Source organism: Oryx dammah, unplaced genomic scaffold (assembly GCF_014754425.2).
Source record: "Oryx dammah isolate SB20612 unplaced genomic scaffold, SCBI_Odam_1.1 HiC_scaffold_22, whole genome shotgun sequence".
Taxonomy (NCBI): domain Eukaryota; kingdom Metazoa; phylum Chordata; class Mammalia; order Artiodactyla; family Bovidae; genus Oryx; species Oryx dammah.
The window spans coordinates 3,414,589-3,436,680 of NW_024070206.1; the positions used below are offsets into that span (position 1 = coordinate 3,414,589).

General features: G+C 49.8%; 1 protein-coding gene across 1 annotated transcript in view; it reads left to right on the top strand.

Moving 5' to 3' along the window:
• The first annotated feature begins 6,032 nt into the window (after nt 1-6,032).
• CCBE1 (collagen and calcium binding EGF domains 1) overlaps nt 6,033-22,092 on the top strand; it is a 228,417-nt gene continuing 212,357 nt past the window's right edge. Inside the window, exons 1-2 of the mRNA XM_040264281.1 lie at nt 6,033-7,129; nt 7,572-7,652. Coding sequence (XP_040120215.1) covers nt 6,999-7,129; nt 7,572-7,652 — 212 coding nt within the window. The 5' untranslated portion in view covers nt 6,033-6,998. The remainder of the gene's footprint in view (nt 7,130-7,571; nt 7,653-22,092) is intronic.

The window sequence follows — 22,092 nt, forward strand, 5'->3', positions numbered from 1 at the left end:
CCCAGAAGACTGCCGTCTCCTTAGGCAGGGGCCCTTTACTCTGTTGCAAAGGCTCCCAGCCTGACCCAGTTTAGAAAAGCTCAGCAGAAATCAAAGCGGTCACACCAATGCACAGAGCTGGAGAGGCTCTTCACATCACTCTAGAACCAACTACAGCTGGGCTTTAACTAGCCAGTTCCTGGCATACATTTACACCACGATTTGCTTTAAAATATATAAACATCAGACAGGCGCAGTATTCAGAAACACAAGTATTTTCTTAGGGGAAGTATGTACACTCTAATTTCTAGCAACTCTTAATGGGCTTACTTACCCAGGGCCTTACTCACCTCCTAAGGTTTACTTAAAGCCCAACAGTAGTGACAGCAGTATGAATCCTACTGCTTAGTTTAGTCTGCGCTATGAAAGGATGTCTGTCCTGTTAGCCATCCATCCATTTCCCAAAGTGTCTTTTATGGAAAGTAAGTTAAATGTGACCGGGCAGATGACCCATCATCGCTGCAATCAAATTTTCAAAGATAATTAAACTAATGTTTGCTCTATTATCTCTGATGCAGCAGGCATGTTATAGATCTCATTTACTCTTTTCAGTGATCCTATGACTTGGAGACTGTTTCTAATTATTTATGGATAAACTGAATCCCAGAAAATTGTTCAGGATCATGAAGGTTTTCATTTTAGAGCTGGATTTCAGATCTAGGTAAATCTGATTTTTAAGTCTAATTCCTTTCTCCTTCCAGTGTTATTTCTCTAAGTGTATTTTTTTTTGGCAGGGGCGGGGGTGGTGGTGGTGGTATTGCAAGGCATGAAGGATCTTAGTTCCCTGATCAGGAATCGAACCTGTGCCCCTGCAGTGGAAGCAGAGTCTTAACCACTGGTGTGCATGTCAGTCGTGTCTAACTCTTTGTGATCCCACGACTGTAGCCTGCCAGCCTCCTCTGTCCATGAGATTTCCCAGGCAAGAATACTGGAGTGGGTTGCCATTTCCTTATCCAGGGGATTTTCCCAACCCAGGGGTTGAACCTGAGGCCCTTGCATCTCCTGGATTGATAGGCAGATTCTTAACCACTGAGCCATCTGGGAAGCCTTAACCACTGGACTGTCAGGGAATTTCCTCTAAGTCCATTTTTTAAAAGGAGGGAGGTAAAGTCAACCTCATACCTGGAGGAAAAAAATATTTTTAATTATAGTAACTACCATGTTTTGCTAGCATGGGTAATGCAGTTATATTTATTCCAACATAAAAGATAACCTTGGCTCAAATCAGAAAACTTCTATTAAAGCCAACATGGTTATTACCTGTCAAATTGAATTGATATCATATTACTGAGCTATCTTCCAGTTCTTAATAAAGACTAAGTAAGTACCCTTACCCCTATAGTGGTACGGGATATAAGGAGAATATAAAGAGAGTTACCACTATGAAAATAAAGCAGAGAAGTCTGTAGGGGTGGTTGATACTCCAAGGAGTCCGTTCACAAACCCCAGGTCTATTCTGATGCCATGTTCTCCAGCAGAGACCTCGTACTGAGGGGCTCTGGCTGTTCCTCTAACGCTGGACCCTTCCTCCTTCTTCATGCCTGTGGGACCACAAGAGATGGGGCCCTCCTAGCCGCATGTCCCGCCTTCCCCACTTTTCCCACAAGGAGCTGCAGACTGAACGGAGCTAGAACATTCTTCTCCTCCTAGAAACCCCAGGTGTGATCCTGCAGCTGTGACTGGCCAAGGAGATGGCCAATTTCTATAGTCTAGACAAACTTCTTTGGAAGAAACCCCAGACAGAGACTCAGAGGGAGAGTGAGTGTGTAAGTATGTATTAGAACTTCCATGAACATGACATCCAAATCACATAAACAATTTTTCTGGATCTTTTTGAGACACTTGACCAAGTAACAAGGAGTTTCTCTCCCCTTTAAAAAGATTTTGCCTGTTTTTCTTTTAGCCACCTATAGGCATATGCTGCTGCTGCGGCGGCTGCTGCAGCTAAGTCGCTTCAGTCGTGTCCAACTCTGTGCGACCCCATAGACAGCAGCCCACCAGGCTTCCCTGTCCCTGGGATTCTCCAGGCAAGAACACTGGAGTGGGTTGCCATTTCCTTCTCCAATGCATGAAAGTGAAAAGTGAAAGGGAAGTCGCTCAGTCGTATCCAACTCAGCGACCCCACAGACTGTAGCCTGCCAGGCTCCTCCATCCATGGGATTTTCCAGGCAAGAGTACTGGAGTGGGGTGCCATTGCCTTCTCCACCTATAGGCATATAAGGCTACCCAATCTTTTAAAGGAGAAGGTGATGGCACCCCACTCCAGTACTCTTGCCTGGAAAATCCCATGGATGGAGGAGCCTGGAAGGCTGCAGTCCATGGGGTTGCTGAGGGTCGGACATGACTGAGCGACTTCACTTTCACTTTTCACTTTCATGCATTGGAGAAGGAAATGGCAACCCACTCCAGTGTTCTTGCCTGGAGAATCCCAGGGACAGGGGAGCCTGGTGGGCTGCCGTCTATGGGGTCGCACAGAGTCAGACACGACTGAAGTGACTCAGCAACAGCAATCTTTTAACATTACCTTTATTTCAGAGTTTGGTAAAAATTGTGTGATTCTCTCATGGACGTAGGAATCAGATGTTTCTTCCTGTCTTGGGAGGAAATTCCAGAGACCCACGGCTTTAATAATACTTTCAGAATTTGGACAAGTTAAAACGAAGGCAGACTAGGTACAAAGATGGTGTACACACCCCAAAACCAGGGCTTGAAAGCCCTTTGACTGTGTGAACATGTTTGAGGCTTCTTGCCTCGAGCATGTCCTCACAATGGCTCGGAGACCGGGGCGCTTTAATACTCCTCAGGGGGTAACCTGAATTCCCTAAGCAGACCTGGCCATATGTTAGTCAAAACGGAAACGGAAGGAGGGGTCCGGGGCAGCCTGTCAATTCTAGGGGTACAGTTATGTGTGTGTCACTCGAAGTTCTGAATGCATGCCTACCCAGTGCTTGCTGGGTCTTGCTTCTTTGAAAGTTATGACTATTGCTATGTTCCAGGGAGACCAACAGGAAAAGTCTGTGAATCTTTGTTTAGGCCATTTATAGGTTTTTCCATGATGGCTACCTTGAATCTTGTAACTGATCAGGTAATTATCCTGAATTGAAATTTGAGACTCTAGAGAACTGATTTGTGAATTGCTCTATTTTTTTTTTAATATTTGTTTACTTTTGGCTGCATCGGGTCTTAGTTTTGGCCCATGGGCTTCTCTTGGTTGTGGTCCCTGTAGACTGCAGCATGCTCTCTCTAGTTGAGGCTTGCAGGCTCTCAGATCCCCAATCAGGGATGGAAATTATGTCTCTGGCATCACAAGGAGGATTATTAACCACTGGATCATCACCGAAGTCCTGCTTTAAACACAGTGTAGAAATGACACAATCCTGCAAACTAATGTCCCTTCAGCTTCATTTTATTTCGCTCCCCGGATCTTCCCCTTTGCCCCAGTTGCTTTATCTAATCTGCTCCACACCATTTGTTGTTGCTTAGTCAGTAAGTTATATCCGACTCTTTTGCAACTCCATGGACTGTAGTCCGCCAAGCTCCTCTGTCCATGGGGTTTCCCAGGCAAGAATACTGGAGTGGGTTACCACGCCCATTTGACAGCTAGATTAAACACAGAAGGTCTTAAAAGTTCTCATCACAAGAAAAAAAAAAAAAATGGTACCTTTGTGTGGTGATGGATGTTAACCAGACTTTTTGCGGTTATCATTTTGCTATAGATAACATATTGAATTGTGCGTGCTGTACACCTGAAACTAATGTATTATATGTCCATTTGCCTCAGCTGAAAAAATAAAAGTTAAAAATGTTTTAAAATGAGTGGAAGAAGACATGGTTCTTGTTTCAAAGGATACTCTCTGCCCAGTGGCCTGGTTTTTTTCCTTTCTTGCTTCACGTTGCTTGTGTTTGCTGGCCCCTGATTTCTCCAGCCAGTCAGCCCCTCCCCCGGACAATGCTCAGAAGCCCTTAACAATAGCTGGTCCACCCGGGAGTGGAACTTACAGCACAGTCTGCATCAAAGCCCTTGGCACAGCCCCGCATCCCTAGGACACGGTAACTTGTATAACTGTCCACTCTCTGCTGTGTTTCAGGGAAGCTGACAGGTCTATATGGAAACCATCACGGACAGCGGTATGCTGAAAAGTTAACAATTGTACAGAGCCTCCCTCCAGGAGCACCGAGGTCCACATCATTAATCTTTATAACACTCCCATGACACAGGCAGGAGGTGCGTCCTCTCAGCCCGGGTTTCAGAAGTGAGGGAATGGGGCACATCAGTGGGGAAGATGAGTTAGGGTATCAGGAGAGAAAAGCCCAAGCCCCTGGAGGTCCCTGCCACACTCAGCTGCAGTCTGACGTCTCCCATGCAGGCTGCAGCCTGAGCTAACGCAGGTTTTGTCTTTAACAGGCGTGTTTAACTTGTCAGGGGACCGGCATGCGTCCAGGACATCAACATTGCTTTCCACTCTGCTGTGCTTTCCAGCCCAGCCCCCCAAGAAATGTCTTGTGGGGTCCTTAGCTGCCAGTGGGTTTAAATACCAGGTTTTGAGGCAAAGGTTTTCAAAAGGTCTCTGTCCCAGCTCCGCTCTTCCAGACACGCCCTCTGGCCACCCAGCCTCAGGGTTTCCTCCCCAAGCAAACCTGACCCCAGCACATCTTCAGAAACCTGGTTCTCATCCCGGCTCGGTGGCGGGGCTGAAAATAAGGAGGCCTCAAAGTCAGCTCCTCGACTCCCAAATCGACTCCTCCCAAATCAACAGATTTGATTTTGCTTTTATCATCTACAGCTTGAATTACTGTCTCGGGAACACTCCCTGTCCCCATATATGGCTTATTAACTATTTAATGAGAACTGATGACTTGTAGAACTAACATCCACAATTACAACAGTAGAAAAGCAAAATGAGTAAAGAGCAGAAAAAAGACAGCCAGATGTAAAAATAGAGTAACAAGTAAGAAAATAAAAATAGACCCTAAGAATGGCCTCTAAGGTGTGTTTTTTTTTCACGTGCTTAGAGGGGTATCTCTTTAGGAACTCAAACAGCTGTGTTATTTATCTAAAAGCAGAAAGTTAAAAAGTTAAAACTGAAAATCCTGTGTAATATCATTTAGGTTCAAAAATGATGTTAATGTCTACTGAGCGCTCAATATATACATCAGCCACTGTGAAAATGTGTGATATGCATTACCTTATTCATTACTCTTAAACACTTACAGGGAGTTTTCTCCATTTTACAGATGAGAAAACTAAGTTTCAGAAAGGTCACTTGCCAAAGTCACTGACCTTGGGAGCCAGGCATCCTGGGTTTGAATCCAGTTTCTTTCTTTGTGACTTTTGATGGTCACCGTCAGGTTTTAAAAGTTCCTGAAGTGTCTCCTGACCACGTGAAAATTCACTTCTTTTGTTTGATTTCAAATCAAGTCTGATTTGTACTCTGCCATGCCTGTGTAAGTTTTGCAGGAAAAAAAAACCCACCTCGCTGAAGTCGGACTCCTAGTTTCAAGGGATATGGGATCAAATAAAGTGATAAATGTCAAAAACCTTTGGAAAATATAAAAACATTCTACAGAACAATGAGAATACCACTGCTTTGAAAAATGTCAGACACATAGGGTGATTCTCAGTGGCCCAGAATATTTTGAATCAAAACGCCTGCGCACCTAACCCATGAGAACCCTAGTAACCTGTGATCAAGCTGTCTTTTCTCCTCCTCAGGAAAGCTGCAGAAACCACGGGTTTGTTAGAGGCTGGGCATTACAACCTCGTTTCTGGGCAGCGACCACTGTGACTCGCTCAGCGGGGCACGTTTATGTCAGGAGTTACTCTTTAACAGGCAGGCACGGAAACGCCGGATGGGCAACCAAGTGTGAAGATGCAAAGGCCTACGAGTTACACGTGGGAACACCAGCTGACCCGATTAACGGCCCCGCAGCCCGGGGGTTTCAGGAGACCTCTTAACAGCCTTGCCTTAACCAGCCGGCCGCAGGCTCGTGATGAACCGGCCCCTTCAGTGTCTCACCTGATCTTCCAGGAGTTTCCAGCTTTCGCCTGTGTGCATGGTGTGAAACAGCATTAAAGCAAGAGGGTTTTTTAAAATTAATTTATTTAAGTGGAGGCTAATTACAGTGTTGTGGTGGCTTTGCCATACATCGACATGAACCAGCCACGATGTCCATGTGTCCCCCATCCTGAGCCCCCTCCCACCACACCCCATCCCCCTGGTTGTCCCAGAGCACCGGCTTTGAGGGCCCTGCTTTATGTATCGAACTTGGGCTGGTAATTTGTTTCACAGTCCTCAGAAAGGGCTGATCAGAGCTCGTTACTTGTTTGACCGGAGGTCTAAGGGACTGGAACCAGACACGCTCTAGTTTCAGGCTGGGGCCGCCTTCACCTCCCGCGTCCTCCCTTCTACGAAGGAGATGGGGCGGGGAGGGGGTGGGGGGGAGAGGCGGGCAGTGTAGACGCTCGAGGGGCGGGAGGAAAACACGGGCCTGACCTTGGAAGCCAGCCCACCAAGAGAAGGAGGCGTGTTAAGCCCTCTGCCCCCCGCCTCCTCCCCCGCCCCGGCTCTGCGACCCCGGGGTAAAATGCCAGCGGCCGCCCGCGCTCCGCACGCCGCGCGCGGCGCCCAGCGGAGGAAGGGGCCGGCGGGGAGGGCGCCGCCCAGAGCCGAGCGGAGCGCGTCCGTCTGTCCGGCGTGAGCCTCGGAAGCGACACCGCCCGGACCCCGCGGGCCCCGCGTCCCAGCCCCGCTTCCCGGCTGGCGCCCCGGCGCCCCAGCCCCGAGCACGACCCCCCAGCCGCCCAGTGCCCCGCAGCCCTGCGCGGCGCGCAGGTGGCTCCGAAGCCCCCGGCCTCGGGCGCCCCCCGCCGGGGACAGGCAGGCGGCGGCGCGCGCGGAGGAGCCGGGCGCAGGGCTGGAGAGGCGGCCGGCGCCGCCAAGAAGCCGCGAGCGTCCCCGATGGTGCCGCCGCCTCCGAGCCGGGAAGGGGCGGCGAGGGGCCGGCTGGGCAGGAGCCTGGGGCCGCTGCTGCTGCTCCTGGCGCTAGGACACGCGTGGAGCTACCGCGAGGAGCCGGGCGACGGCGACAGGTTCGCGCTGCGGGTCCCTGCTGCGTGCGCTCCCGGCTCTCGGGCGCAGGCGGTACCCTCTCCCCAACCCATCCCGCCGGTGCCCCGCGCGCTCTCGGTTTCCCCCGGCGCTCACCCTCCTGGGTTAAGGAAAGAGCTTCGTAGACTCCGGGGTAGGCGCCTCCTCCGCGCGCACACCCCGGGCTCCCGCATCCGGGGCTCGGGGCTCGGTGACACCGCGCGCGGCCCTCCTGCCGCCGTCAATGTCCCGCTTCCGTACTTCTTCTTTCTCTTGGGGGCCGGTTCGCTGCGTGGGACCCTCGCCGGGCCCGGACCTCGGGGTCCTCCCCGCGTCCGCGCTCGGGGACCGGCGCCGCCTCGGCGCGCGGAACGCGGGTGCCCGGCGCGCATTGCCGACCGCTCTCGCGCGGAGCGGCCAACCAAGTTCCCCTAACTTTTTCAGAGAAATCTGCTCGGAAGACAACATCGCCACGACCAAGTATCCGTGTCTGAAGCCTTCGGGGGAGCTCACCACGTGCTTCAGGTAAGCCCCGGGGCTCGGCTGACCAGGCTGGCGCGCGCCTGGGCTGGTCGGGGAGGCGGCGCCTGCAGGAGGGGCCTGGAGGCGCGCTCGGGGACCGCGGCCACCGGTGGGGTGCTCCGTCCTCTCTGGTGCAAACGTTTTTTTTTTTTTTTTTTCTTGTGTGTGTGGTTTCTGAGCCGGAACAACCACGGGCAACTGAGTGTCCGCACCTGGAGTTTCTGCTCTCAGAACCCGAAGGCGGTGGTTTTCCGCCTCCCCGGGATGCTGGCGTGGTGGTTGGAGGAAAAGTTGCCAGTTTCATGAAGAAAGGGGATGGGACTGTGGGGCAAGCGGCGGGCATAGCGAGGCACAGCCAAGATGAGTGGTTCCGATTGCGTTTTGTTTTGAACATAAAAAGTCAACAAGGAAATCCTTAGTCCTTGGCTCTCTGTTGACCTTCTGCCGGGACAGAGTGTAACTTTGTCACGGCCTCTGGGCGGGCGGTGGATAAGGTTGTTCCGTAAAAACCAAAAGCGGCAAGATGGTTGAGTCACGGAAGAGGATCCATCTTCCTGAAAATTCGGTCCGCAGGTCAGCTGGGTGCTTGTTAGAAGCAAATGTGATGAGAGCCAGGGCGTCTGATCAGAAAACTGCCCCAGGCGGTTCTGAGGGAAATCGGTGTTCCCTGCGTGCAGCTCTCTGAACGTGAGGAGCGGTTCGTTGTCACCATAGGGGACCACGGGCAGTGTCCCCGTGCCTTCACCACAAGGAGGCACGCACCCACAAAGACTTGTGAGTTGCCTGCGTTTTAAAGGTATAGTGTTCGAGGTCCAGGGATCACACACTTCCAGCAGATTCTCTCTCCGCGATTCCTGTACTGTCTAGGTGCCAGAATCAATCCTGGGCAGTACAGGATAACAGGGTAATCCTCAAAAGTGAGTTTGAAAGAGAAGGAAGTTGCCCTAATGGTGTGGTGGCAGATGACTCCCCATGGTCTCAGCGGCAAAAAGCTGCACACGCGCTAAGGCCCAGGTGTGGGTGGTTTCAGGGCTGGTGAAAAAGCACCGCCAGCTACATCACAGACCACACTTTAGAAACCTGCTGGCAACAGAATGACAGTGATCACTTCAGGGAGGCAACAGTCCTGTGAATCCTTGGGAAGGGATTCCCTGAGCTGTGGGTGGTAAACACTAAACAGAAATGTGAATTTGTAGGGAAGACTGGAGTGTGGTTCAGTTGGCAGGTAGAGTCTTGGAGAAGTTAACAGGTAAGCAAGGTCTACCCAGCCAGGGACCTGAGCTGGTGGTGGCGGCTTCAGGATTCTCCCAGGCTCCAGCCCTGTATTTCATCCACACTGTTTTTTTCGGATGCATTCCCCCCCATCACCACAGCATAAAACCTTGATTTAACATGGAATGTGTCCCTGAGATGGTTTGCTCATTATTTGGTCCCTGAAAGTCAGACTGCCCATAAGTCAATGACAGTTACAGAATGCATGTCCAATTTTCAGAAACCATGAGTGCCTGATTAGCCTTCTAAGCTGATTTCATCTGTTACGCTGTTACTGTCATTTCCACAGCACCTCCCCCACCCCCCAAACTTTGAAAAACAGTGCGGTGTTTTTTCCTACACTGAGACTCTTACAGGAGACATGAGCAGTGTCGTGATGTGTTTTCATTAACGGCTACTCAAACGACCTGTGAGAGCTAACAAAAAGGATATCTTCCTAGGAGAAAAGAGCTTGGAGGGATGGGAGGATGTTTTCAGCTGGAGAAAATGGTCCCTGTGAATATTGTCTCTGGTTTTCCTCTCCGAGTTCTAAGTGTCCTTCACTGACTTCACACAACTTCCATCGTTCAATAACCCCCTGGAGACAGTCAGCTGGAAGCTGCTGTCCCTGAACCCCGAGGACGGAGGGACGCTGTGTACTGATTGGTTTGTGAATCCTGTCGTCTTGGCCCTGGAGACCCTTGCTCCTCCTGGTGTGGTCTGGAAATTGGCATCATCTGGGAGCTCATATTGTCTTGGGGCCCTGCCCAGCCCTCCTGATCCAGAACTTGCATGTTAATGAGATGTGCATTAAGGCTTGAAGGGCTGCCATGGAAACCAGTGTCTCAACGAGAGTCACGGTGCAGACCCATTTGGACAGATCCTCAGGAGCTCAGAGGCCTCCACAGTTGAGCGGGTAGTTAGTCCTTCTACCACACTGACATAAAACCAGAGAAAGAGTCAGCCTTCCGGGAAGCTGGACTCGTTAACTGTTGGATGACCCTTAATTAAGCTGAGGGAAGTGTGTCTGGCTGCATAGAATCCCAGTTTTAACAGAAGTCTCTTGTGAAAGGATTTTTGCGCAAGAGAATGAGTCCCAGAAGTCACTCCTGAATTGTAGAAAGTGATTATTTTTTAAACACTGACTTTTGAAAAATCATTGGCATGGAGGATGAGTTTAATATTAAGTAAATGAATATTGTACATGTGAGTTATAAATCTGATCTACCATTACTCCTGAAAGTATATGGAGACTTAAGTATCATAATATGGGAAAGAGAATGATGGGGTGGGAATAATATTTGTCCTGGACCCCACCACTACCTGCGTACAGCTGTTTTCCATGATTTTACCTAAGCAGCATCTTTCCACTTTAACCTTATATTAAATGACAGCTGGAGGATTTACCGTATGTTCAGCACAGTCCTATGCACTTTATGTACATATAGCTCTAATGTTCAAAGCCACTCTGTAGTGTGCGGGTGTCTGTTTTACAGAGGGAACTGAAGCTCTGGGCTTTAGTCCACTTGCCCAGTCACAAAGTTAACACACGTGAGAGCCCAGGTTTGTCTGACTTCAAAGCCTGGGCCCTTTCATCATCCTGGAGGTGTCTACAGATGAGCCTGAACTTCCAGATCTGGGATCTAAGTAAGGAAGACTAGAAATTTAAATAGATACAAACGCAAGCAGTTGGTAATGCCAGCATCCACCGTGACCACAGTGGTTTTCTGAGTTACCATTGCCCTTGATCTGTCTCAGACAATTGACTTTACATTATCATTATACACAGAATTGGTTCATGCACAGAGAGCTTTCCTTCCTTGTAGGATTTCTTTCGTCTTAATCACATTCTCTGTCTCTAGAGACTCTACCCCATTGTGCTTTGAGCCAAGTCCCTGAAGTTGATGAAATTCTGAATGAATGCCTTTGGCAGCTTAAAGGACACGTTCGCTCAGGGTTACAATCTGACATACGGCAGAGTGTATCTTTACCAGCAGTTAAGATTTCACAGTTTGTGTGACTTATCTAGGCTTTAAATTTATTCTACCCAAGCACATAAAGTTATGGTATTTACCCTCTTGTGGCTATTAGTTTTTTTTCCTGCTCCCAAACCATGTAATTTTTAAACAAAATGTTTGGGTTTACTTTTTGTTATTTAATTGCTAAGTCATGTCTGACTCTTCACTCCATAGCGCTCCAGGCTCTCTGTCCACAGGATTTCCCAGGCAAGAATACCAGAGTCAGTTGCCTTTACCTTCTCCAGGGGATCTTCCTGGAACAGGGCTCAAACCTGGGTCTCCTGCATCAGCAGGTGGATTATTTTTACAGCTGAACCATTGGGTCTCATCAGTAAAATGACATGTTAAAGCTTTTTTAAAACCAGAAAATACATTTGAGTGTGGGAAACATTAAGACATAAACTTGAGTCTGTATCCAGTAAGATACTAGTTAACACTTTGGATACATGAGCCGATTATGGATTTGAGCATCTAATATGTGCTTCAAATAGTCCTAGAAAACACGTAAGCAGCCTCTGGTCAAGTTTTCCAGAATTGATTTTTCGACCAAGGACTGTAACTGTAACCAATATACAGTGTACATGACTGAGTTCAAAGTTGTGTAGTTTAGATTATCAGTGATAGGGGAAGAGATTAGAAGCAGCTAGGAATGGCTTTATCGACTTGGTTGTTTTCAAGTGATTTTTTTTTTAAACAGGAGCGTTTGTGTTTAAGTTGCATTAGCTCTGATCCCCAGCTTTGTGGTTCACAGACCTCCAGTGGGGGCCCTCAGCCCTATTAGTCCCGTCAGTGGTGTCTCATTAGGGTCACGTTCCCGTGGGAAATAATGACACTGGGATGCAAAAACTCCCACTTCAAGATAGTGCAGTAGCATTGCCAAATCCTGTTAGATTATGGAAGTTAACGGGATATTTCTGCAAATGTGTTTACTTGGAAATTGGAGAGCAAGGAGGTCGCTTAATTAGAGCAGCAATACCAGACAGAGAGCCCAGGACTCTAGCTAAGGCTCCATTGGAGGCAAGGCTGGAGAATATCCTCTCTGCCAAGTCCCTGAGTTCCTACACAGGGCTTTGTGTCAAACATGCATAGGATAAAAACCCTGTGCCCCAGTTTGAATTCAGGCTCTACCGCTTGTTCTATAACCTTGAACGTTCCTTGGTCTCTGTTTTACTTTTCTCCTTGGAATGCATGAGGGCCGTGTTAGAACTGGAGTGACAGGGTTACAGGGACGATGGAAGGAACTGGGGCACGCAGGAAGCCCTCGACGGAGGGCGCCCCTCAGGCCCACTGCTTGTGTGTCCCCTCATCCTGCGTCCTGAGTGCACGTACTCAGTGCTCCGTGGACATCTGCTGAGTTTTGAACTTGACAGTCGAAATTTTTGAAAGAGCAAATTCAGACCATAGCCAAGAACCCTGAGGGTGTTTATACAACAGTCACATGTCAGTTGTTTTTAGATGCTTTTCCAAACGTAGGCTAGCCCAGAAATCTAGCGCCTTGGGAAAATTACAAAAAGGGCATCTTTTGCTTCCTCCCTCCTACCTGACTACACGATGTCCTCAATTCATGTAACTATAAAGCAGGCGGGAGGCATAGCTACCCCCGTTTTAGAGGCGCATAGAAGGCTGCTGTCTGTCCAGGGTCATGAAGGGACTTATTGGCCGAGACCACAGTCTGGTCCTTAGCCCAGTTCTGGTCTCTGCCTTCTGCCTACCATCCTGTGGCCAGCATAGCTCAGGACCGGCTCCCAGGGCGGCTCTGAGTAACGGTTGGAAAGAGCATTGTATCTTTCTGACGACCGTCTGTATTCTTACCATAAGGAGGAGGCGGTTCCAGTGTCGGAAGAACACAGCAGGGGACAGGGTCCCAGTGTCGAAGAACACAGCAGGGGACAGGTGGGCGTGGCTTCGTGCCAAGCTGCCAGAACCACAGATGTGTTGGAGGGAGCCTCTTGCTCCTGCTGGATGGTTAGCTTGTGAGGCCCCTGAATCGTCTGTCCTCTCATCCGCGACTGTAGCCTCAGAGGCTCATCCTCCGCCTGGACAGTCCACGTGGATTTTCTGCATGCGCACGAGTGGACGAATGTTGATGTTACCAGTAAGCAAAGAAATGTGATCTGTCTTTTAGGTCTTCCCAGAACTTCTGTTGCTATCAGAGTATGTCTCCTTTGCTAGCTTTTTTTTTTTTCCTTCTAGAAACCAGATTGCTCGCCCCTCTGAGATGCTGCCATTGTTTGCACGAGTTCCCACCTTGACCTGCTTCACTTTAGTTGCAGAAGTGTTACCGGAACTGACTCGGGCAGGCCTAGCTCACTCCATGAGCTTGTTACTTTAAATAACAGCTGAAGAGGAGGTGCACAGTTCTACCTGGTGTGGTGCCCCGTGGACGCTGGTTTGGAAGCGGTGCTGGGTCACAGCTTTAAAGGGGATCTCGGTCCCTCCCACACCCTGTTACGTAGCTTGAGCAGGTGTCCGGGGTGGGGAGGCGCCATGGTGGAGGATGCTGGCCCAGGCAGGGTTCTGTCTCACTTTTCACTCATTCTCTACGGATCAAGACAAAATTGATAGGAAACAACGGACCAGTGAACTGATCACGAAAGGCCTAGCAGTCACCGGTGTCCTTTGGGACCAGGTCTAGGTGCTACTCATTGTTCCCAGAGTTGTCGATGCCTGGCTTTCTATATTTACTTCACTTCCTCTTTTCTAAGTGAAGCTGGGAGGTGGGTGCACCCGGAAAAAGCAAGTGCTCTTTCTTCTAGAGCACCCCGTCTTCTCAAGTGGTACTTTGCCTTTCAGTTGGCAGTTTAAGTGTCAGCCATACAGCTTCTGCAAATTTAACTACCCTCCTGCGTGATGGGACCCACGCCACTTCAGTGTGTTAGAGGAGCTGCGGATTCAGGCCATGGCTGACTATCTGGAGAACCGAGGTCTCTGTGCAGTCTGTTTGTTTGCTTCTTTGTTTGTTTATTGCTTATTATTTGGAGGATGAAAAGGTAATCAGCTGTACCATCTGCAGCTTCTCTCCTGCCAAGCCAGGTTCTTTTCTGTAAAGTCATTTACCAGTTTCAAAGTTTACCAACAATTTCATTCACTTACTCAGAGCTTACTATGTGCCAAGCACTTCAAATATGTTTGTGGTATATAAACAGGAGTTGTTTTTACTCTGAAAAAAGTATACGTGAATAAGGCAGGAAAAAAAAAAACAAAACCCAAAATCTCTGCCCTCATGGAATGCATGGATTTTAATTCCATTTATTTTTCAGTAAAGGGATTTCAAGCCGAAGATGTCCTTGGGGACGTTTATAAGACGATTTTCTTTGGCACACAACCGATGTCACATTTGGGGAGCTAAAAGCTTAATTTCCTGTGGCCCAGCTGTATCCTTTCAACAAGAGAAGTCCCACCGTTCCAGGCCAGGGACCCGAGAAGCTGGGGATAGTGGTAACTAACGTGTTTTTTTTTCTGCTAGCGGGAAACTAGCACGTGCGGCAAGCCCCTTGCTTCTAAGAATTGCTGGAATGTGAAGCGTTACGAAGAGAAAGTGAATTCTCTGGCTGTGTCCTGCGAGGCAGCATCAGAAGTGACCACCTAAGAACAGATAGCTTGTAGGGACCCAGTTCACCTCAGCAGGGTCGCCCCACACTTCCCAGCAGTGACTTTAAGCAGAGTGTCCCGAGAAGGCAAACCCCTCCTGCTTCCCTGACTCTCCTAATAATACAGCCCAGGTCTGTGCTCATGAATGTTTCTAAACCTTCTGGACAGTCTGTTTTCAGCCTGTAGAGGACAAAGCCACGTTACGTCTACATATTTAATTTCAAGCAAAGGACAGGCTTCTCTGGTGGCTCATGGTAAAGAATCCACCTGCAACGCAGGAGTCGCTGGTTGGATCCCTGGGTGGGGAAGATCCCCTGGAGAAGGAGATGGCAACCCACCCGAGTATTCTTGCCTGGAGAATCCGATGGACAGAGGAGCCTGGCGGGCTGCAGTCCATGGGGTTGAAGAGAGTCAGACACGACTTAGCCACTGAACCACCACCACCAAACAGAGGACATCTTTCCAGCTTCAAGGTGTGATCCGTGTGAGTCAAGAGCAGGCACCAGAGTTTGGAAGGGCGGATATGTTGCCTCCTTGTTCGGGGTGTTAGAATGTGAACTAGCTCATCTTTCCGTGCCCTTTGTGATTTCAGAGACTTGAACCACACGCATTCTAGCCTTATCCATTCTCCGCCTTTACACCGCTTGCCCACTACCCTGGGAGTTTCCCTGGCATTTGCCCCTGCTGGAGTGAGGCCCTCATTCATAGTCTTCTTGGCATGGCAGGGGCATCTGCTAGCCCAGTGGCTGCTGCTGCTGCAAAGAACTGGCAGGAAGCCGGAGGGCCCTCTGCACTGGGATCTGGCTCTGGAAATTCGGTATAAAGCAGGGATTGGTCTTTTTGCAACCCACGATCTAAGAATATTTTTTACATTTTTTTAAAGAATAAATTCTGGCTGTGCTGGATCCCTCTGCCGCGAGGGCTTTTTCTAGCTGCGGTGAGCGGGCTCCTCTCCAGGTGAGATGCGCCGGCCTCCCCCACACTGGCTTCTCTCGTTGCAGAGCACGGGCTCTGGACACGCGGGCTTGTCAGTGGCGGTGCGGGCTCAGTAGTTGCCGGGCACCGGCCTAGTGTCTTCCCGGCAGGTGGAGTCTTCCTGGACCAGGGTTTGAACCATGTCCCCTGCATTGGCAGGCGGAGGATTCTTAACCAGTGGACCACTTGGGAAGTCCCGTATGTTTTTGAAAGGGTTAAACTAGGCAACAGACCTTACTTAGCCCCAAATCTCAGATATTTACCATCTGGCCCTTCTCCAGAAAAAGTCTGCCAGCTTCTCAAGAGCCATCTAATGTGACGGTGGGAGTGGGTTTCTCCATTTGCATGTGACCTCGTCCATGGGTCTGAGTCCTCAAGGAGGTCATGTTGGGGTCGTTGAGTCAGCTTCATCTTTGGGGCCGGCACTTTTGTGTGGCCGTATTTTATTGTATCCGGTCTCTGGCCCAAGCGGTTCTGATTGTGACTCGGTTTCCTGATCTTGAGGAATCGATCCTAGTTGTTGTTAAGCTGGAACTTCATCTCCAGTCATCTTCCCTTAAATGATTCTCCGAGTGAATGTGACTTGTCAGAAGCTGGTTTTACTGCAAGTAGTTAAGCTAACTTACTGCCGCTTGTCTACGTGTTCCCAAGTCTGGCCTTCCTCTGCCAGCTGAGTAATCCCAGGGTTGCCTTGGCAGATGGCCCACCACTCCTAATTCCATACTTTGCTAATTCCCAACTTGCATATTCATCATCACATGCTTTGACTCAGAGCCAACTCTCCATAAACTTGTGAGCTTTGAATTTCTACAGTGGAAAATTGCACATTCAAAAATCAAATGCTAGTGTATACATTTGGGTGAGGGAAATATATCTAGGGGAGCCTAGAGGAATAGTCCTCTTCACTGATGAGTGCCCTCAGTCACAGTTGCAACATCCCACTTTTCCTTTTACGGCTGAAAAGTATCATAGCAGGGCTCAGTTGCAGTGTGCACAGCATCGGTAGTTAAACTGTTGAACTTAAACTCTGAACTGCCTTTTAACAGTGCCACGTCTTTGATTCCATAAAGATCACGGAGACGCCTAGAGAGTGATGCCTTTGGACACTGAGTGTGGGGAAGAAGGAAAGAACCACTGAACAGGAATATTCTGAGGAGAGGGGAGCAGGCCTCGTGGTGTTTTGGAGAAGGGAAGGAAGGAAATGTCGGCATGTGCTACCTGACATGTTAGGAAAGTAAAAAGTGCTGTGGGCGGAGGAAAGGAGAGAGGTCCAGGCACAAACCCTTGATAAGGGGAGCATCCTGTGGAGATGAAGCCAGGTGAGAAAAAGGTGTTTCTCAGATGCAGCACACAGTGGTGCTGAGGGCTCAGGGCACTTTCCAGTGTGATAAAAACGGTCTGTGTCCTGATTGTGCTGGTGGTCACACAGCCGCCTACGTTTGTCAGAACTCCTCAAATCTGCACTTAAAATAGATGAATCTAATCTGATATAATTATTCCTCAATAAGGGCTTCCAGCTGGCTCAGTGGTGATGAATCCACCTGCCAGTGCAGGAGACCTGGGTTCCATCCCTGGGTTGGGAAGGTCCCCTGGAGGAGGGCACGGCAACCCACTCCAGTATTCTTGCCTAGAGGATCTCATGGACAGAGGAGCCTGGCGGACTACCAGTTCTTGGGGTTGCAAAGAGAGTCAGACATGACTTGGCGACTAAACAACAATTTCTCAAAACTAATTTTTATATGTTTACTTGAAAGGTTAGTTTCCATGACATTGGATTTTTCCTATACACCAAGTAGCTAAATAAGTTATATTTTTTAGTCATTGAAAAAGTTTCTGTCAAAGTCACGTGGGAGCCTGTGACCTTGGTAACCAGCCACTTTAACTGACTCAGCTGAACAGAGGTTAAATGAAAGGCAAGCTAAGCTTGTGAGGGTCGACAGACTGACAAATGCAGTTTCCACAGCGTCCTGCTTGTGTTCAGCCGATTCCTTCCGAGGCTGGAGCCCGTCTAGGAGATGGCGTGGGGGCCAGGCTACGACTTTCCCTCCAGCTGTCCCTTCTCTCTGCTTCCACTTGGCATCGCTCACGGTAACATGTCCATGTTTCACTCTGGAATTTCCCTCTAGTGAAATGGCTCACAGCTTTTGTGGTGAAAAATTGCAAGGCAGAGAGGAGGCTGGCTTCCTGGGAGGCCAGAAAGACCACAGGACTGCCCATTGGAGGCAAGGTCATTGCAAAAAAAAAAAATGCACTGGAATTTACTTCTGGAAGATTCTGAAAGGTTAGAGGAATCTAGTGGAGAAGGCGATGGCCACCCACTCCAGTACTCTTGCCTGGAAAATCCCATGGACAGAGGAGCTTGGTGGGCTGCAGTCCATGGCGTCTTGAAGAGTCGGACATGACTGAGAGACTTCACTTTCACTTTTCACTTTCATGCATTGGAGAAGGAAATGGCAGCCCACTCCAGTGTTCTTGCCTGGAGAATCCCAGGGACGGGGGAGCCTGATGGACTGCCATCTATGGGGTCGCACAGAGTTGGACACGACTGAAGCGACTTAGCAGCAGCAGCAGCAGAGGAATCTAGAATGTAACATCCGTGGGGTTTTATCTCTGAGAAAGTTTGGCTGAAAGATTTTAATTCTGTAAAAAGCAACGTTAATATTCTGTCAGTTTTCTGGAAATCACTCTTGCCCATCAGCTGGTGTGGACACAAGGAGAGAGATGTGTGGAGCTGTGTATAAAATCTACGTGGGGGTCACTTAATCAGGGGACCTTTTCTATCTGCCTGGAATCCAGCTGGGAGGAGGGGAGAGGAAGCAGAGGGTGGGTCTGGGGGAGCTTTGGATACAAAACCAGAGATCAGAGAAATGACAGCCTGTTTCTCACCAAAGGCTCACTGTCAGAAACTAGCTTGTTGTCCCGTGAACCCTCTCTCAAGTCCCAGGGCAGGTGTGTGGCAGAGCTGGGGTTCTAAACCAGACAGTCTGACTCCACTGGACACTTCTGGAAGGCCTGACAGTTAGGGTTACATTGCCTTCTGCTAGCCTCGATTTAAGAGACACGTAGACCAGGGAAGGAGGAAGCTAGAGGTAAGAACGTCAGTCCTGCTGGTGAAAACGTAAGTTGGACACATCGTCAAAAGTAGACACGTGAACCAGCACCCGTCTCCCCTCTCCCCTGACCGTGTTAGTTTGCCAGGAACTCCTAGGCAAACTGCCATAGACTGGGAGGCTTCAACAAGAGGTTCTCTTGAGCTCTGGAGGCAGGAGGGCTGGGACGGGTGTGGTGGCCGGGCTGGTCCCTCCCGAGGCCTCTCCCTGGCTTGCAGACGGCTCTGCAGTGTGTTCACACAGCTCCCTCTGATCTTGTCTGTCCTGGTCTTTGTCTTATAGGGACACCAGGTCCCACTGCATCGTGGCCTGCTCTCACGTCTCATTTTAACCCGGTGTCCTGTTTAAAGCTAAAGCTCTGGTCTCTAAACAGTCATGTTCTCTGGTACTGGAGTTAGGACTCCAAGGTCTGAGTTTGGAAGGACCCAGTTCAGCCCTTCACATCCCAGGGCGAGGTAATGAAGGGGATCCTTTCATGCACACGGATTTCCATGGGCGTCACTGTCCCCCATGGTGGTCCTGAGTTATCCAGTGAAGTTAAAGTGCCTTCAGCGATGCCATCGAAGAAGGCAAAGGACTAAATTGTAACACTGTTAATGATGGCCCCTCTCGTGGTACCTCTTTCTGTAGCCAAGTGTTGGAGGCTCTGATCCATTCTAACTCCCGGCATCGAGACATCATCAATTACAATGGTGAGGCCCTACCCCAAGGCCTACTGAATCCAAATCTGTCTTTTAACTGGTCCCTTGATGTTTCCTGGGCTTTCTGGGCGGCTCAGTGGTAAAGAACCTGCCTGCTAAGGCAAAAGCCTTCGATCCCTGGGTTGGAAAGATCTCCGGGAGGAGGAGGGCGTGGCAACCCCCTGCAGTATGCTTGCCTGGGAAATCCCATGGCGATGGGGAGGAGCCTGGCGGGGTACAGTCCCTGGGGTCGCAGTAGAGTTGGACAGGACTTGGCGACTAAGCAGCCATCACAGGTGTTTCTGACGCACGTTAGACTGAGAAGTGCGTCCTGAGGGTCAGCATGCTGCTCCAGGGTCCCCTTCCTCTCACTGTCTGTCCTTTGCTTCCTACTTGCAAAGCGCTGCCTGTGGCTGAACAGATTAGACTGAACGTGGAAATCACCCGGTGAGCTTAAAAAGCAATCCCGCTGTCCAGACAGCACCCTAGACCAGTTGCTTCAAACTCCAGAGCTGGGTGTCAGGCCCTGGGAATTTGTTTTTAATTTACTTTTAGTTGAAGGACAATTGCTTTGCAATATTGTGTTGGTTTCTTCTGCACACGAATCAGCCGCAGGTGTACGTGTCCCCTCCCTCGAGGCCCTCCACCCCATCCCACCCCCTGGGGTCTCACAGGGCCTGGTCTGAGCTCCCTGAGTCGTTCAGCAGACTCCTACCAGCCTCTCTTCCACGTACGGTGGGTACCTGTTTCCAGGCCGCTCTGTCCATTTGTCCCGTCCTCTTCCCCCACCCTCCTCCTCCTCCCTCCCCTCTCTCCTCCCCCCTCCCCTCTCCATCCCTCCCGAGCCTCCCTGCCCCTCCCGTGTCCTAAGTCTGTTCTCTGCGCCTGCTCTCCACTGCTGCCCTGCAAATCAGTTCATCCTGCCGTCTTTCTAGAGCCCATGGAATTGGTTCATCGTACCGTCTCTCTAGAGTCCGTATATGGCCCCAGACATTTCTACAGCTCTTCGTATGATTCCATCATGCAGCCAGTTTTGAAAACCTGGGGCGACAGAGAGCCAAAGGGCACGGGCCGCTGGCTCTCTGCCCGGGGGGAAGCGGCCCTGTCCCCCTTCTGTGGCCTCTAGGCCCAATCCTCGTGTCCTGTGTGGTCATGGCAGGCCCGTGCCCCTCAGCGGGGACGTTTGCCCCTAAAGCTGCTGTCGGTGCCTGGCGCCCCCCATCTCTTCTGTGCGTCCCACTTTCCCCTCCTGCCCGCTTTCCCCTTCTGCCACTGCCTTTCTCCTCTGAGTCGGTGGTTTCCAGGGGCATTCAGGGGAGTGGCTGGGGTGGATCAAGAAGGGTGGCCCCTTCCTTGTAAGCTTGGTGTTTCTTAAGCTCGTCAGTCCTAAATCCCATGAATGCCATCATTTCTCATTTCCTCTTGCAGCCTCTCAGCTTGGTGTCTGGAGCTACTTAGTGACCTTTGTCACATTTTTGTTAAAAAAAAGTGCTCTGTGGCTGTGTATGAACCTTCTCCTGAGATGCAAGCACAGCTCAGCGTATTATAAATGAACACATCTCGTGGCAAGCTGTGCTTTTCTTTCCTTGTAAGAAACACTTTTTTTCCACGTCAGGTGATAGGGAGTCTGTGTGCTGGCAGGGTCTTTTCCCATTCCATTTTTGTGTTGCTCTTCAACTCCTCAAGCCTCCCCCCTGAAGACTGAAGGAGCTTCTCAACCCCCAGCCGACACAGGCTTTTTACAGCTTTGCATTAACTCTAGCAAAACAAAACTATAAGCTTTGTGGTGTGACTGTGTAGTCATCACCTAAGCCCTGTATTTACCTTATGGCCTTAAACCAGGCAGTCCCCAAACAGGTCCAGCTGGAATGCAGTGTTATATATAATCACCTCTTTTTTTGAGTAGCATGGCGATCTTGCTGTTAAATCCTAGAAATAGAAGTTATTATAACTTAAGAAAGGAAAGGTAATTGCATTTCCTGGGTAGATGTGCTCTTGAGGTTCCTAATAATGGATTTCTTTGAATTGGAGGCTGGCGAGACATAAAGTGGTTCATAAATGACCTGAGTTCTTAACTGCTGTCCCGAGTCTGACAGCGTGATGAGTGTGGCACTCTGTTAGAAAGGATACGATTGGGGTGGAGATTAAAAACCTTAGGAGGAAGTGTGAAAGGAGCCTAACAATTGATAAGCCACTTTGGGAAACACATTTCCAGGTGTTCGCGCGCACAAACGTTGCCATCTGTGAAGGGCACCTTGAGGTCTGGGACAACGGATGCTCAAGCCTGGATGCTCTGGGCTGATGGCCCTGGCAATCCGGCTGTCCTCCTGCTGCCCCCACCCTGCTGCCCCGGGGCAGGGGGAGATTGAGGTCTTGGCACACCTGGAGCCCTTTCTGGACAGTGAGGGGGTGTGTGTGTGTCTTGTCTGTGTGTACATATGTGTATGGGGACGCTCCAGTGTAGACCACTCCCCTGACAGCTCTTGGCCATCAAGCTCTGTTTGTTCAAAAGCTGTTCCTCCGAATCCTGCCTCTCCAGTGAATCCTTCCTTGGCTTTTTAAATTTTATGTATTTTTTAATTGAAGGATAATTGCTTTACAGAATTTTGTTGTTTTCTGTCAACCCTCAGCAGGACTCAGCCATAGGTATACATGTGACCCCTTCCTCTGGGACCTCCCTCCCCATCCCACCTCTCTAGGTTGGTTCAGAGCCCCTGTTTAAGCCTTGGCTGTCTTTAACAGCAGTTTCTGCTGTCTGCCATTTAAAACAGTGACTTGCATCATCTGAGGATATTTATTTACCCCTTAGCTTCCACAC